This window comes from Convolutriloba macropyga, chromosome 5 (assembly GCF_964194025.1).
Source record: "Convolutriloba macropyga chromosome 5, txConMacr16.3, whole genome shotgun sequence".
Classification (NCBI taxonomy): Eukaryota; Metazoa; Xenacoelomorpha; order Acoela; family Convolutidae; genus Convolutriloba; species Convolutriloba macropyga.
This window is the reverse complement of record NC_134472.1, coordinates 4,760,614-4,778,967: the sequence shown is the minus strand read 5'-3', so window position 1 is coordinate 4,778,967 and position 18,354 is coordinate 4,760,614. Positions and strand designations below refer to the sequence as shown.

General features: G+C 36.1%; 1 protein-coding gene across 6 annotated transcripts in view; it reads left to right on the top strand.

The window, feature by feature from the left end:
* LOC142339068 (uncharacterized) overlaps positions 1 to 18,354 on the top strand; it is a 55,575-nt gene that overhangs the window by 15,875 nt on the left and 21,346 nt on the right. For all 6 annotated transcript variants that reach the window (XM_075388734.1, XM_075388733.1, XM_075388732.1 and 3 more), the window contains 7 exons: positions 710 to 960; positions 1,558 to 1,796; positions 5,248 to 5,807; positions 6,205 to 6,760; positions 9,349 to 9,574; positions 10,200 to 10,733; positions 11,468 to 11,571. In XM_075388734.1, the coding sequence (XP_075244849.1) occupies positions 710 to 960; positions 1,558 to 1,796; positions 5,248 to 5,807; positions 6,205 to 6,760; positions 9,349 to 9,574; positions 10,200 to 10,733; positions 11,468 to 11,571 (2,470 nt within the window). The remainder of the gene's footprint in view (positions 1 to 709; positions 961 to 1,557; positions 1,797 to 5,247; positions 5,808 to 6,204; positions 6,761 to 9,348; positions 9,575 to 10,199; positions 10,734 to 11,467; positions 11,572 to 18,354) is intronic.

The following is an 18,354-nucleotide window of genomic DNA, read 5'->3' as shown; positions in this document are numbered from 1 at the left end:
ATTGCATTTACAATTTCACCTCTACAAAGTAAGAAGAGGGATTACAGAAGATCTGGCCTTCCAATTGTCACTTTTTGAATTCTTATAAATTGTAATTTTAATTCTTTACCATATTAACTATTTAATATATTTTTAATGATTTTTTATTATTTTTTATAATATCAAGTATTCTGTAAGTACCAAAATTACTAGAAATATGAATGCTTTGCTTTACATAATTTTTGTTTACTTCTCATTTTTGGTACAATTTTGAAAGGTTTCTTTGTTTTTATTGGTTCAATGATTTTATTAATCGTGGATCAGGTGGTTGTTAACATAAGCAGACATAAAGAGACTTGAAAGTTGAATTCAAGCAATTTTTAAACCCTCTGTTTTGTTAAGTTTAAAACTCCTCTTAGTGGGGACCCCAATTGCAGAAATTGTAAATAAGAATATCGTCGGTATGTTCGGTTTAGTTAGAGAAAAAGGCAAAAGATTCTTGTGTTTTATCTTCCGTCTCGTCGGTATGTTTGTTTTTGAAAAACGCATAAAATATTTGGTATGTTAGATTTTCAACTGTCATAAATCGGCAGATGTCAGGTTTTAAAAATTGGAAACCGTCGGTATGCTTGGTTTCAAAATACAAAGAAAACGTAAAGCCCCTTTCGTATAATTTGGTCAAAATTCTCTGAATTGAGGAGCTGAAAATGCATATTAAGTTAAACTTTAGAGCGCGGAATCGGTTGCATCAGACGAAGGTCATCATGAAATTGCACAAATAATTCACAGAGCCAAACATCGAAAACCAACGAACGACTATCGAATTGTGACCCAACTCATTAGTGACATTCTGGACCAAGACCCAGACAATGCAACGGGTGCGAGAGACGATAGAGTTCACCTGTTAATAGACAGTGGGAACCCTTGCATCACGTGCCCAGATCAAAACGGGTGCACACTAGTCGAAGCCCTTTTCCGAAGGTTAATTCAATATCAAAAATTAAATTCGAAGATTTAATCACTCCGCAGAACTTAGCAGATAGTTATAAATAATTTCGTTGTAAAATTTTGATTTTCAATAAATGATCACATACAAATTCATATAAGGTACAGCGTTGGGCCGCTCAAATTCGATTCATGTCTTCCCGTCTTTTCCTAGGCAGTTTGTGTAAAAATTATGGAAAATTAAAGAGTATTTTCAATTTTCCAGAATTTGTGGTCAACTTGTATACAAATTGACCACAAATATACACCTTATGGTTTGTCATAGTTGATTTCATCGTTACGATTTTTTACGCAAGATATGTAACACCAGGTCAAGGTGTGCTTTAATGATCAGACATTTAAAAACGAAACGGGGGGTGAAGTGTGTTTTTATTACACGGACAAGGTCTCTGGCAAAAGTTTGACCATGCATGAGCTAAAGTCTCATCGTATATGACTATCCTCGGGATTTGGTGTGTTTAAACGAGGTAAAAACGTTAAATTCGATCTTAATTGTGATCATTTTTCATCCTGGTCTGGATCGGTCTTATCAGTAACGAGCACCTCAACCTGGCATACCTTTATGTTTTTCAGGAGCTGTGGTGAGAGCCTGCGAATGCTTTCGAGCGCCGACATCAGCATCAAGCTTCGGGATGACAAAGCACTTCAATTAATGTTCTCCGAGAAAATTGATGCGGCTACCTTCCCGATTTTGATTGAATCAGCTCCTGCAATGCTGGGGGATATCAACCCCACTTTTGAAGTTCCACTAATACAACATTTGATACAAAAAGGGCATGCTGACAAACTCGCCTGTTTCCTATCCTTATTAGGTGAGGTTGTTATATAAGTTTTGTAAAAAAAAACACTTAGTTCTGCTTTGTTAGGGATGTAATCATGGTTAACGTATTCTCTGGTAACCTTCTGTCTGGTCATTGCCAATAATTAGGAGCCACGGCCGCACCTTTTATCAATAGTGCGCTAGTTTATGGAGTTTTGAGACAAAATACAGCCATATTAACACCACCAATTAGAATAATCGTCCCTTCATTGCCAGATCATGAAATATAAAGCCCTTTTTACATTTATTCATTTTTTAGTATAAAAAGTTTAGTTAATGAAACCATGGTTCACAACAGATCATTATTATTTTGATCAGTTCAGTTCAAATCAACCAGGGAATCACTCTCGCTGATTTCTTGAGAAAAATCTTTTGACGTGGTTCTCCCGTTCTGGCTCCTTAATTTTCCCAGTCAATGATCTACGAATCAAACAATAAGAAAAAGAATTGAGACCTCGTGTCAATTAGTGAGACATCAAAAACTTATCAGTAGTGATTATCCCGGCTTATTTTCTGAATCTCGTAGAATCTTTCAGAAAACTGATATTGAAGATCAGCAAGAAATTCAACAAGAGATAAATGTAGACAGAAAGCTCGAATGGTGGCTGCGGATAATAGGGCGTCTGATTGTAGTATAGAAAGAGATAGCAAGCGAGCCTTTTCTTTAGAGGAGTTATTTTGCCTAACACGCTGTCATAAGTTCAGTAAATATTTAGTTATATTTTCTTTGTGAGTGGTTAAGTTCAGTTGGTTAATAGCCCGATTGTTTTTCTACATGACGAGAAGAATAGAAAACCAGACCAACATATGAAGCTCGAATATTATGAACTGACCTTATCACTCCAAAGTCAATCTGTTAATTTGAAAACGAGCCTGGTCGAATAAGCCTTCTGACAAACTCAAAAAATGACTTTAAGCGTTGTGTACTGAAGCGAATCAAAATTTGCAGCATGTTTTTCATTTCATCAAGAAAAAAAATTGCATTGCAAGGTGTAGACTTTTTTATGGGCACCAAGACCGCCAAATATTAGAAGCACAAATTGGAGTGTCCACATAAGCTAATTGGTCAAGATTTTGATAGTTTTTTTAAAGTCTTTCAGTAAACAAAAAGCGTTCCTCTTTATCAGAATGCCGAGTTGGTTCATTTTTTTTGATCGGTCATAGCTCGCACTTGCATATCCTCAGTTTCGAACCTCAGTTTGTTCCTAAATTTGATAGAATCTCCAACGCGTTACACCATTTGGTGCCACTATCTGCGATGATCTCATTGTCAAGAATTTCGCAATGTTGAGAGAGATATTGTATCTTACATCTAACTTCTGTATTGAGAGTACAGCTTGCGTGAAAAAAACAAAAGCGGAGCCAATGGATCTCCCTGCCAACTGAGTGTCAACCGTTGAGCTACAGAAGAACAAATCACTATGCTTGGAGTAACAAAAGAAGGCATAGGAAACTAAACAGGGCATCAAGCAATTGATGGAGTTGAGATTATTTCTACACATGGCTGTGTTGAATACGTTTCTGGCATCAATTTGGAAAATTCCCCACATTTTTCCTCAATTCGTCCAAAATTGCTTGGTACACCTTTTCGGCTCTTCACTTGTTGGGAACCGAAGCTATTTTACTCCAAACAGCTCAACCACCGCGGACGTTCCTTTTTTCTGACAACCAGTCGTCGAATAAGCTCGCCTATATCATTAGGTCTAACGCCAGATTTTTTTTCAGGGTTGTCTATGGTTGACAACAAAAGTTGGAACAAAATGTTGGAAGCTGGCCTCTGCTGGTCAAGATCACTAACTTGGTTAGTGATGTCATTGCCTGCTTGATTTGGTCGTAAATTGACCAATCGATTGCGTGAATGAGACGCTTTTGTACATTTTTGACAAACCAGTTGCTTTATGTTTGTGTCAATCTGATAAGCTGTCATATTTCCTATGTTCATCGAGCTCAAAGCTCGGACATAACGTTTCTGCTTTATCTGTTAGTTGTGTGTTCCTCTGAGTTAATGACTGATAAAACATTGAGCAAGAACAGACAAATATTATTTATTTGATAGTTCTTTAAACTGAAACAGTTTATCAGAAGGTTCTACAGCTTTTTGGTTGTATTTCATAGTCCAAAAAGAAGAAAACTTCCACAAGCAAACTGCTCGTTGAAGCGTATGCTTAGAAGATCCAAGAGAGGCGGAGTGTGCCCTTGGAGGTTCAGATGGTTGGATTTGATCGGTTGTGACCAACTTACTTGGCCCGAAATTGATAAGCCGCCTTTTCTCATCCACCCCAACAATTAACTTCCCAAAAGATGCTAATAAAGATGCCAACTTCATTTTTCAAAATGATATCTGTCCATTAAGATAAACGTTATGGAATTGTCGCAACCCCTGAAGACAATACTTTGAGGTTGATTTCCTGTAGTTTTTCTCAAACTTATGTCGATTCGAAAAGCCTATCCATTTTATTAAGATTTTTAATAAAACTTTATATTCTAAAACTTTATAAAACTTTATATTTAGCAAATCTTTTATCATTATGTTGATTCTATGTCAAGACCATTATAGTGAGAATAAAATTTTGGGCCTTCGTAGCTTGCGACCGAACAATCTCTAAATTGGTTGTAATCTTGTGCTCTCCACTGAGCCAACTGGTTGACACTACGATAGTCTTGCTACGTTCTCTTATATTGAGTTATCATTTCAAGCTCCAAACTATGATTACAACTCACTTTCTATATTGTATATTCTAACGCTTGTGGTTCCGATGTTTGTAGATAAGAAGGGACGGAACATTATGTGTGAACGCACACAACCGAATCTCTTTATATTTATTTCATGCTTAGGTTTTTTTGATGTATACATTAATCAGCATTAATCAGCAGTTTTTTTTGCTGCATATTTTTTACTTTGTATTGTCTATTATCCACGTATAAAGAGGTTTTATAATCTGTCTGGTATTTTGTTTTGATCTGGTCTAGGAAATACACTCCCATGGAGACAAAGTCCCATTTTAAATTCTTGTCGTGATAATTATTTCGATTGTGATAGTTTCATATCAATTCCCACGCGCCGCTAAGGCATGTCCATGGCTCGCGAGGCATGGCCAAGCGCGTCCGATCCGCAGTTTGTTAAAAGCCAAGTGGGGGTTTATATCCGAAACTGGTTTTGATCAATTTGAAACATGACAAAACTACCCAATTGAATGAAAACATTTCTCACAATTATCTACTAAATTTTAGAACAAGCACTACCCCGGCTGACCACCCAGAGTGTTTCAGTACTGAACCTGCGCATTTCATGATGAAACTGCCTTGTTTGATAGTTCTGTCAAAGTTGACTCGATTATTGGTAGTAGTACTACAATCACTTTTCTAACGTTTGTGTAACAGGATTTTTGTATGTTTTTTAAATCACTGACAATTTTTATTTTTCATGCTTATCTTTTGTTTAGAAACCATCGCAAAAACAGAAAACAACCTTCCCACTGATATCAGCGAAGTTCAATATGACAAAACCACAATCCTTCACATCGCATGTGAAACTGGAAACGTTGCAATCATCCGACGCCTTGTTCAATCACTGTCTCTCCTGGGGGAGTCCAAAAAGTGCCAAAACAAACTGCATGACGTCATCAACTACGTGGACATCAGCCGAAAAGCCCAAAAAGATTCCAAGCAAGTTTGCCTGCAGATTTTGATTCGGCATCCGGATATTCGGCCAAATGAGCGGTTAGACCTAATTCGGCTTTTGCTGGACAAGGGGGCAAATCCGAACCTTAAGTTTGGATTTCACGAACTGACGAAAGATTCAAATGTTGATACGATGTCGTTGCTTCTGTGTGCCTCGGAAGCGGGTGATGAGAGACTTGATATTACGCAATTACTGATGGATTACCATGCCAAAGATAAAGGACAATATGGTCTAAAGTCGGCCATTTTAGCTGTTGATACTGATTTATCTGATGTCATTTTTGCAAACACCTGGCCGGCAACCTCTGATGCGGGAAATCAGGCATCTTTTCAACCCATTTTTGTTCCCAAGTGAGAGCTTTATGTTGCATAGTTATCTGTGTTGTATGGTAAAATTTCTTATCGAGGATTGTGGATTGTTTTTTTTATCGATAGAAAACAACAATAAAAACGGGGTGCAAGAATGGCAACAATTGTGATGTACTCTAATCGTATAGATCATCGGATTAGCGTGCTTTAAGTTTTTGTAATAAAATAAATTTTTTAAATAATTTTAAATTTAGAGACTTAGAGTTCCGAATGACATGTAAAATTTAAAGCAGATTTATTGATAATCAAAATAACGATTCGTGTTCTTCCCAATTTGGTCAATTAAGAACAATAAAAAACAAAACCAATTATGTCACGTTAGATAACTGTTGAAAAGATCTCCAAAACAGAATTACCCGAACAACGCAAAAACTGGTGTTCCGAGTTCCGAATTAGTTCACGAAGTGAAGCGAGAACTGAGCAAGTTCGGATATCACAAGAGCGCATTAGCCGACCACAAAGTCATGTTTCATCGTATCCAGCACCCAACTTACGTCTACCAACCCACCACACAAGATTCCTTTACCCGGGTTCGAAGAAAATCAGCCCAAACAGTCAGTTTTACCCTGGAGCCATTATCAGTAAATTACAACGCCGTTGAGGTTAACATGAAAATCGACAAAAATCTTATAATACAATCCGTCTTACATTACTATCGAAAATCGGCCGAATTTTTATACTATTTTGAGCAAATCAAAATTGTATCGACGCAATTATTGACTGACTTAATCACGACAGTTAAGATTGAAAATTGCGCAAACTTTGACTACATCGATGAGCGATTTTTTACGGAGTTTAAAAGTTTGAACTATTTCGCGGTGACAGACAACCCAATGCTGGAAGTATTGCCAATGAGATTGAATGCGGAAAACAGTCCAATAGAAGTGCTTCTTTTAGACCGAAATAGTGAGTATCTATAATCTCGTTAAGTTCTCAATCCATTTCATACCTCTATCCATTGACTGACCTGAACAACTAACCATTTTTTGGAAAACATAAAAATCAGAAAGCCGCAATATTAACTATGAAATTCACACAGTGCAAAGTCTACTGCGAAGCATAAACGCACACCTATGATAGCAAAATTGGTCAAAAAAATTGTATACAGTGAGCAAGAAATACTATCAAGAATTTTTGATTGAAAAGACAACTGTTTGCTGAAATTTGTCAGATGTTGAAGCTATTTTCTCAGATTTTAAGGCATGTATATTTTTCGCATTTTTGAGGTTCTGGTCAAAGGTGATGAAATGCTCAGTAATGTACGGGGGCAACAATACCAAGTTTTGCTCATTGGAATTTAAAGTAATTTTGTTTTCATTCTCTGTTTCTAATGTCTCTATGTAAAATAGTTTGTAGAAAATTTATCATTGACTTGATTTTACTATCTTTAAGGAAATTTGTAGCAACGGTTTTGGTGATTAACGCAAACTTGTCCCTGAAGTTATTTTAACGGAAGTGTCAACCAAAGACCAAACTTAAATGAAACACCTAAAAATCCATTTATGGCGTGATAGCCGAGAAATAAGTCTGAGGTTGCAATGACTTTGATTAACAGTTCAATCCCCTGCTTAAATGAAGCATTCTATGTGAGCTTGAGCTCTTTCTTCATTACAGCCATGCCAGTCATCAGACACAAAAAAGGACTATTATCACAAACAAACAATCGGGCATATGGAAAAAACAGTTACAAATGTGCAAAATAAACGTGCATTATTAAAAGGGTTGGATGATGCATCGCAAACGAAAGCCTTAAACTACGGTTCGACAGAAACAAAAAAACTTATATTATTCTGAAATTTAGATTTTTGGTTGGAGCAAATCACCCAATTTCTGCACTGCCAACTCTCAGCTTAGCATCAGGCATGCCATTAAACTACATGAAGAACAAAATTGTTTTACCTTTTTTTTGCCCTAGTAACCATTTTTCGGAAAATTTTTATGTCAAATATAGTGGTTTTGGTTATTTGATCGGCCCAATTAGCCTAACCTATGACTGCCTGATGATTCGAAAGTATCTGCAAAGAGTTCTTATGAGCTCAATAAAAAGAACTGAACGTTAATTAATTAAGTTTACAGATAACCCTTTTGTGACCCGTTCAGGCTCCATACAGTTTCACTTGAACCTACAAATCATTACAGTTGCCCTTGAATGAATTTTGGAGCAACAATCGTGGTTTAAGTTTTTCTTTCCTTTTTATTTTGTTCGACGGTTTGTTTGAATTTTCGTGAGATCTTTATCACGCATGATTTCTTGATCTCGCTTGATCTAGATTGCTCTCATTCAGAATTTAAGTCATAAACTTAAATCGCGACAGTTTACTATAATAAACCATCTGGAAACGCTACAAAAATCGAGCATTTTTACGTCTCGTTTTACTTCAGGGACTGTTAGGGAGTCTATTAAGGCACAACTACTGTGAAAATGGAACAGTACTGGATTTGATCCAGCATCTCTTACTTGCAAGACCAACTGGTCTTAAGCTCTCGAACTTGATCATCTCTTATAACCCGTTCTCACGTTCTCTCTTGTTCCTCAAGGCTTCGTTTCTCGAGCCAAGTTTACGTTCAACAGGTAGAGCTTCCTGTAAAGTCATGACAAGCTTATCTTATGCAGAATTTACATTAGGTTGTTCTCTCTCAACATTCTAACACTCCCCCTTAAATTGCGCATCGTCTCTTTCACAGTTTCTAACTATCTTGTCTCTCTTTTGCGGTTAATCTTAGAGACTAGGGTCTGGGCCGATAATCTGTTAGGGGGTCTATTCAGGCGAAACTACTGTGAAAATGGACCATTACTGGATTCGAACCAGCATCTCTTACTTGCAAGCCTAGTGTGCTACCCATTTACACCAACTGGACTGAAGCTCTCGAACTTGGGCATCTCTTATAACCCATTCTCACGTTCTTTCTTGTTCCTAAAGGCTTTATTTCTTTAGCCAAGTTCACATTGAACAAATAGAGCTTCCTGTAAAGCTATGTCAAGCTTATCTTATGCACAATTTACATTAGGTTGTTCTCTCTCAACCTTCTAACATGGACTATAAAAGCACTTCAACTCGCAGCTTATATATAATGTCTAGCTTCTACCCCCACTAAAATTGCGTGCTCTTCAGTCGTACGAAAACAATACCTCCAACTTTAGTCGATTTTGCTCCATTTTAGTTCCCTGACGTATTTAAACGAGAACTATAAAGTATGGGCTTCAATTGTATTAGCAAAAAAATGTTCAACTGTAAATTTTTTCTATAAGTTGGAATTTTGCAGCAACAGTTAGACACTTTTACGAGAAAGGTGTAAATTTGCAAACAAAGTTAAAAAAGTTAAATATTTTTTATTAATTGATTTAGAAATTTTAAAATAGATAGACCTTCATGCGTGGTTCTTAAATATGTTTACAAATTTGTAAATTTCTGAATACGTTAATATATTCATTTTTGGAATGTAATAAAATTTTCTTTAATAGGAAAAGCCCATTTTCAACTGTTTTCTTTCAGGAATTTCCCAAGTACCCAGTTGGATATTCGCAATGAAGAAACTGCGGACGTTGAGCATGAGTTCCAACTTGTTCTCGGATCTTCCTGCTGAGATGTGGACGGCACACTCACTCGCAGACCTCAACATCTCAAAAAATATGAACTTGAGACGGCTTCCGGAGAAGAATTTGACTTGCTTCGGTGTTGGTTGTGACTTAACGAGGAAAGAGAAGAAAAGATCCCTAAGGTTGATACATGTGATTTAGCTACGAGTGTTTAAGGGCTATAAGGCCATTATTTTGGCCTTTTAACTCTATTTTGTCAACGATTTCCTTAAGGCTTAATAATCCTTAAGGCCAAATATTTACGATAATCCTTAAGGCCAAATATTTTTGGATTTTTGGAAGTGAAGCTTCGTTGTCGCGTCTTTATACTCAAGCATTTCTTGACGTAAAGAAACTTCAGATGAAATCTTAAAAATTATCAAGTCTTTTGTATTGATTATTTATTATTATCAATTATTTATTTATTATTTATTATTATCTATTATTTATGTGGTTGAAATAACAGCACTTTCCAAGCTTCGAGATTCATATTGAAAATTTTACTGAAGTTGAAAAGGATTACTTTGAAAAAGTGCTCTCTTTCAAAAGTGAACCGTGAACACGTTGAAATAGAGATCACAGAAATATTAGCTGTCCGAGTTTTGCTGGCCGTTTGACGTCTGAAATTCAGGTGTCTGAAAATGTCAGAACTCGTTGCCCTTTTCCAGAACCCCTTTTTCCGAAACCCTTTTTCAGAACCCGTTTTTTAAACATGTTAATCTTTTGATAGAACTGAATTCATTAGACTAAATTTGGTCGCCGCATTAGGTTGTCCAGAAGCAGCAGATCTTCGTCTTCTGAGGGAAGCAGGGATTCCAAATCAACGTCTGTCCAAGAAGACCAAAACGATGGCGAGTCCAGCACCAGCGAGTCCATAGATTTCGACATCCTCTCATCCGATCGATTCCAGAACAGCTCGAAGCCCAAGTACCAACGCGTATCATTCTTCGAGAAGCATTACCACGCAGCTAGTGACGTCAGACCCCAGCAGAACTTCTGCTTCGATGAGGGAGAACTCACTTTTGGCTTGCGACTGCACACTTTGTCAATTCGAGACGGCGTTTTGGAAGAACTACCCAAAAACTTAGCCTGTCTTGCACCTCGACTACATTATTTGTACTGCGAACGGAATAGAATTAAGGAAATCTCAATCCCAGAGCAGTTTCCGCCTACTATAATGGGGCTGACTTTTGACAGTAATGAGCTTACTAGGATACATGCTTTGCAAAAGGCTGATATCTATTGTATGCGGTCCAATGAGGGGTCAATAGCCGAAGAAGAATCCCTTTTTTCCTTCTCCAGGTCGAGGCCCTCCTTCAAAATCGCTCAAAATTATATCATTCGAGACAAAATATGAGCATAATCTCACCCATCTTTTCATAACTTTAGATGTTGAATCATTGATGTTGGATCATGATGCTTTTTTGGGCGGGGGAATCAGAATGATTAAAAAATTGATCTTTCCCGTTTATTCCCCCAGCTTAGGGGGTCCAAATAATATGCATCCGTATTTTTTTGAAACCCAAGGCGCACGTGCCCCATTTTTACAAAATAATTTATTATATAATGGCGAAAATCTAAGGTGAACATAACGCATTGGGAGGGGACACGAGGGGGGGGGCAGAAAAGATACAAGTTTTTTAATTTCGAATCGACAACATAATTGCCGATGATCAGATTCTGACTTGTTTAAATTGATTACTCATGTCTGTTCAAGTTGACATCAATGAGCAATCAGTTATGGCCCGTTTTTCGTTCATAAGAATTTACTCCTCTTCGGCTTCTAAATTTTCACAAATAGATCAGACATTAACTTATTCACTGCTGCATATAAAATCAAATCAGCTAGATAATTTTTTTTTAAAAAAAAACAAAGTTACTTTCAGCAAGTTTGACCCCAGATAAGAAGTTTGCGTTTAAGAATCGCATCAGGGTCCTAAGGCCATTTTTCATTGTAGTTTAAAAGGTCCGCGTCAAAATTATCCTTATACTCTGACGATAAGTCACTTTAAAGGGGCACCCCGACCTATCTTCAGCCGAGAGGATGCGCCCGTTTACCAGAAGAATCTTAGTCGGTGTAAACACACGAGACATCAGAGATTGGAGTCATTGCAGCACTTAGAGTTGAGCCACAATAAAGGTAATTTCTTCCAAAATTTGTACTCAAAAATTATTTGCACTCGAATGAAACTAATTAATTGCTCTCAAAGTAATTATTGTAGTCGCTCCTGTCTCTTCAATGAAATATTTTGTGTTTTTGTTCTAGTTTTTGTCCGTTTACAAAACGTTTGTCCGCTTTTGAAGCAATTATGGTAGTCGCGTCTGTCTTTTCAAGCATTTTTTAAAACTTTTTCTCTCTTGATTTTTCAAGAGTTTTCAGTAATTTATTTTTTTTCACAATGCCAATTTTAGGAAGCTCAACTCATTTGGCATTTTTCGATTAAAAGGCATCTGAAATGAAGTCGCCATTGCCCTAGTCTAGACCTCGACCTATTAAAAGACCGTGCTCGACCAAAATTGGGTACGATTAAACCATGCTGGACCCAAAAGAGCTATAAAATGAAAATTGATCGACTTTATTAATCACCTGGACCTTTGCTGTACCTAAATTTTTTCACTCTGGACATTTGCTCGACCCAAAAAACTAAGCTGGAATTTTGTTCGACCCGGGTTCTGTCACCCTGGACATTGGCTTAACCCAAAAAGTAAAGCTGCAGTGTTGCTTGACCAAACTTGGGCTCTGGACTTTTCCTCGACCAAAAAATTTGAGAAAAAATTAGGTCAAATAAAAGTCAAATCATAAGTTAAGAAAAATTCCTTTCATGGGCCCTTTTTACTAGGTCGAATTTATTGTCAAATCATGCGTCTAGCGAAAGTCTTTTCGTGAGGCTAAATTGTCTCCTCAAAAATTTTACTTGAATTTTCCTTGCTCACTATTGCTTATAATGTAGTCACCATGTTTGCTTTTTCATCTTTTGGGGTTCTGAAGAACCATCAATCTGTTGAAAATATGCATTGTCTAAAAAATTACAATTCGGAAGGAACTTTGGGAAATACATATTTTTTCAAGACTGTTGGCAGTTTTTCAACTGTTTTTTAAGTTGGACTACAATAGAGCAATGATGTTTAGCTTTGCTGCGTTCCTTCTTCGTTATTTGCAGCAGCAAAAGACAAAAAGAATTTTTTCCAAACTTGTAAAAAGCAGACTTATGAAAAGACTTCAACTCCCCAATGAAAAGACCATGCTTGACCCAAAATCCCTATGAAATGACTTCTGCTCGACTCATGAAAAAACTCATGCTGGACCTTAACTAAGAACCTCGACTGTGTAATTTTGGTCAATATTGACCACCCTACTAGACTATTTGATTCTTTTCATAAGTCAAGTTCTGGGCTAGGGCCGTTATACTTAATCAGAATGAACACGCGCACCATTACAATGAACGCAGATTAATCTTAAAACAAATATAAAAGGACCATAATAATCTCAGTTTGTTCTTTTCTCTTAAAATTTCGCTAGACTAGCTTAACAATAACATGAAGTAGTTGATGGAGACACCTATTGATCTGGATTGTCGAATATGGGTCTTCCTTTGTTGTTTCTCGGTCATTCTCCAAAGCTGATGAATAGTGGCAACGCAAATGATAAAAGTAGCAGAATCAGGTTTGTACTGTATGCTTTAGTTTATGGAGGCTTGCTGACGGATTTTATAGAGATTATTTGTGTTCATTTGTTTGCATCAGGATTAGAGCACTAAAGATATTCAAACCTGAGACTTGAGACTTGTGAGGAGGATTTAATATTTGAGACTTGTGAGTTGTGAAGCATACCTAGGTTTCGGTCCAGATAAAAGTGACCTCTCTGATTCGACCATCATCAAGCGCACATCTTTGCATCATGCGTTCGGGCATAGGATTGTCTGTATAGTTGTCTGTTAAGGGTCAAATCAGAGGTGTTTTTGGTCTCGGGTGGTCTGATCAGAGGGTATTTCAGAGATTAAAACTAAGAAAGCGCGAAGTGCAAGTGAATGCGACATAATTAATTTCTTTCAGAATGAAACCGCTCAAGCGCAATGAACGCAGCGGAATCTTATAACAAATTTAACAGGACGGGACCATTATAGTTTAAATTTAAAAAAAATAAAAAAAGTTATTATTGTGCTTTGAAATTTATTCTAAGATTTTGTTCATTGTGGTGCGGTGGAGCGGCTTCTTTCTCAATGAAATTAATAATTTCTCGTTCTCTTGCATATCGCACCTTCTAAGTTCTCTTGATCTCTGAATTGAAAGAGAGACTGAGTTACCTTCTGATCAGACCAACGCAGACCAAAACAAATGCTGATCAGACACTATCCAGATGCCTAAACAGACAATTGTAACAACCCAGCTTGTGGTATATAAATCTAACAATGTTACTACATGAGCAGAGATTTGGTGCACCGGTAGAATGCCTGCCCGCTGTTCTAGAGATAGTAAGTTCGATTCCTCTAAGACCTAATTCTTTAGCAGTATATGGAGTTAGCTAATACCACACTTGGGTACTTTAGCTAACAACACAATCTTGATCTCAAGGTTCTTTTTATACTATGTAATTCTTGCGCATGATGCGCACATGCGCGCGTAAAGGTGATCAGATCAGAGGCCACTTCGGTCCGTTCCTCAACCTATGTACGTTTTGTTCCTCATCAGCCGCAAATATCCAAATTTCTACAGTGGCACATGCACAGAAATGAATACGGTAACTCTGTATAAAATCTATCAGCAAGCCTCGAAAAACTAAAGCATACAGTTAGCAGTTCATTCTAGTTGAATTGAATTTTGGGCTGCCAATTTTCGCCGGCTTTAGAGACTGTCCGAGGATCAACAAAAGCAGACCCATATCGGACCCGCCAGGTTAACTTGTTACATATTTTTAAACTACATGTTTAAGCTAAAATCCAGTAAGAAGTTTTGGGTTCAGCTAAACATTTGTAGTCAATGTAAGTCAGGAAGCAAAAATCGGGTCTTTTACTCTTGACTAGAACCCCTAGAACAGAACAAATTAAAGTAAGACACTTCTTAGAAAAAAAGCAAACACTGAAACCCATATCGACACATGTAACTATTCATTAGCACTAATTAGTAATTAGTTTACATTTTCAAAATCAAAATTATATACTAAAACAAGAGCAGGGGAAAAGAACGGAGGGCAATGTGTCTGACAAATTGAAAAACGTATTTGTGAGACAAAGAGAATTTTGATAAATTATTTTAATTCTGAGAAACTACGTTTTCTGTTCTTCTAGAGCATTACAAAAAACGAGATCTTATTCATAGTGAGGGCTGCGAAAAGAAGTTGGGCGATGCATTTTCTTGCAACAGGATAGCATGGCAGTATTCCTTCAACTTTTTAATAGCCGCACAGCGATAGCTGGGCTATTATTGACCTTCTCTTGGTTTTTTATTTCATCGTCAAGATTTTTGTTACGACCATATGACGTCACATCCACTTCAAATCTGCTTTTTGTTCATTCGTTCAAGCAATTTCAACTGAAATGCGTGCGTGACGTCATTTTTCGCTCTTAGTCGAGCGAGTTTTTTTTACAATTCAAAGAATTTGAATTGTATTGGGGCGTTGTCTTTTTTTATAGATCTGTTCACACATTTTCATGATTTTTGAAGTCAAATTGGAGTGGTGATTTTGGTCACGCCGAAACAGGAAATGGAGCGAAAGAGCGAGTGGTTTTGCGGCGTGAAATTCTTTTGCTCTAACTTTAAAGTAGAGTGGGAAAACAGTGTTTGAACAAAATTTCGTTTTCTCGCTAGTGGGTTTTTGTTCACATACGGCAATTTCACTTTGATTTTTAAGGTTTTTTGCCTCTGTTTTTTTCGAAATCGTTTTCCCAATTCACTCCTACTCCGTTCTAGGTCTAGTTTTTTGTACAGTCAATGAAAATGCTTTGAATTGTACGTCAGGACTTGTCCGGCTATGTTTTGTTCATTCGCGTGATTAATTTTTTGATCACACTTGACTTACCTCACTCTCAGAAATGACTTCCTCGCTTTGAAATTGACTTTTATTTGCTTTAATTCAAAGAGATAAGGTCAGATTGGTGTGTGTCACTCTAATTGAAGGGTATTTGAGAGCAGCTATTAGAGGCAGCAAAAACTTCTACAGATTTTTAATCATAATATAACATATGAGCCTTCAATGAAAACACGATTTTTTGGTCTGTCTTTTTTACCGTTTTTTTTAGTTTGCAGATCTACGAAGCTATTGCGGCTATTTCTGGCAGTCTGCCAGCTATGTTCAAATTTTTTAAGCTGAGCCTATTAAATTTTCGCATCAAGTTGGCTCTTTACAATTATCTGCAAACTCAGCAGGTGGTAGACCATTTTCTCAAAGCGACAAAATTTTGAAAACGGTATTCTGATGCAAAAAAACTTAAGGGTTCGCCACTCCCTTCTTCATTGGTAACAGATAAAACTTGCAATTTTTAATCTATATAATTTTTTAGGATTTAGTGTTTGGTAATATCACTTACACACATATTTTAACGCAAACCGAGCTGATTATAATAGCAAGTAATGAAGAATTGCTGTAACCCTTTCAACGAACGCAAAAACGCACTATGGAACAAAAAATTACAGACTAGTAAAGTAGACAGGAAGCAGCAGTACTGAAACACACCGAAAGCCTGAATTTTTAGCAATTTTTCTTCAAATTTTTCACAAAAAACATCTCAAATCTGAGGGGCAGCTAAAATATTATTAGTACTTAATTGCTAATAGGTATTTCAATAACACACATCTGGAGTAGAAAATTTGATTAAGGAAATATGAGAAAAAAGTTCTCTTATTTGGTTACCAAAATTATTTAAAAATAAATGGAATGACTTCTCATAAAATATCATAAGTTGTCAAAACTATTTCTAAAAAACAAAGAAAATCTTTTTCTTTACCAAAAAAGTAAGGCACTTCTGAGAAAAAAGCAAACACTGAAACCCATATTGAAAGATGTTACTATTCATTAGCACTAATTAGTAAATAGTTTACAGAATTTGCTGAATTAGTTAAGTGAAAGTTTGCTTATTATTTAGTGAATAGTTTGCTGAATTTTTCTAAGAGAATACATTTTGGGGGATCAACTCTGAGATCTTGTTCTGTGTCAAACTAGCTTTGTTTAACTTGCCCGCCTTTCAGGAAAGTGTTTTCTATGTACAAGAAATTGTACAAAAATAAAGTAAAAACCTTTTTGCCAGCATCAATTTTCTACAATTGCTGAACAAAATAATTGACATATTTTCTACTTTAATGGCTATTAAACATATTGTTCAGAAAGCTAATCGAGAAAAAGCACAATCGATTCTACAAAATTCAGGAAATCATTTAATTTCCCTTGTTCTGATAACCCAAGATACTTTTTTTCTCAAGTGAGCAGCTAAATTGTTTTCATTATATATAGAAAATGTGTAATTGAAAAAATCTGGTTAATTTCGATTTTTTGGTACGTGAAAGGGTAAATTATATAATTTTGACCAAAAAAAAACAAAAAATTAGGGTGGACGGTTTTTTAATTATATGCTGAACAGTGGTTATTGGGACCAACAGCCAAAATTTGTACCAAAAATTTAAATTTGTATTCCCTATGGTGTAAAGAGACAGAAAAATGAGCTCCTTTTAATTGTATTCAACCCTCTTTGTAAATTACTTAACAGATGTAAATTTGCATATATTGAACTTCTTAAGTTAATTGGATTACTGGAAAATTGGTACTTCAAACATTTTTACAAACAAATCTTTGCGATAAATTTTAGTTTTTGTTACATTTTTAAAGTAAAAAAACGCAGAGACCAAAAAAATGGAGAAAAAGCTCAAAGGCGTTTCTATGCTATACAAAATTGTCTGGTTGTTTTGCAAATATTTTTTGACCCCGGAGCATTGGGTTTCAATTTGCTGCTCAATAACACTAATTGTAGTTCCGTTAGTGTTGCTGATTAACAATTTAGCAATATTTTACGATAAAAATTTATTTTGATCGGCAGCTGGAGTTTACTATTCAGATTGATTTTTATTATTCAAACAAGCAAAAAATAACCAAAATATGCTGTACTCTTAAAAGCAAACAAATTCTTGATGAGGAAATGATTTCTTGTCTTTCAAACTCCCTAAATATATTGAAACAAAAAGCAGGAAAATTCGCCATTAATTTACAGTTTACAAGGTTTCGATAATTTTCTTGAAACTTGTATAAAGTGAGTTGCACAAATCTTAACGTAAAAAACAGAATGGAAGACACACAATTTCATGATGTTTGCGTTTCTTGATTTAGCATAATGCAGCATCTGAAGCTCTATTTCTGAGAATGTCATACAAAATTCAAAGTACGTGATTTCTGATAGCGTTTCCGCAAGATCGCATTGCAGAAGGTGACGCCGTTATTTCGGAAAAACTGCGAACTGTTTCTTTTTCATATTTTATGTATATGCAAATAGCTGTCGAATTGTAAAAACGTTCAGGGTTTAAAGAATTTGATGAGGTATCTGCTTCCACTGTTGGGCATTTGCCAATAGTTACCAACTTATTCGATGCTTGTGGACTATATGAAAGCTTGGTATAACTTCTTGTGGTTTTATTCATTTCCTAGGTGTGCCGCTTTTCCATTTCTTAAAGGTACAACGTCAGATTTTACGAAATCAAGAATTATATAAACCTTGTCTTTTTGCGTGACAAAATTTGTTCCACCGAAACATTCCTGCAGACAAAATATTTCTGCAGTGTTATTGAGTTTTTGAATTCGTTTCTAATTGAAACAGACATTCGGTATGCGAAAATTACCTAAAATATCTTCCATTTCAATTTGTGTTTCAATTCTACTTCAATTTGTTGTTTGTATATTTTGGTCTGAGATACCATGAAAAGATTTTGAAAGTTTTTTGATTCC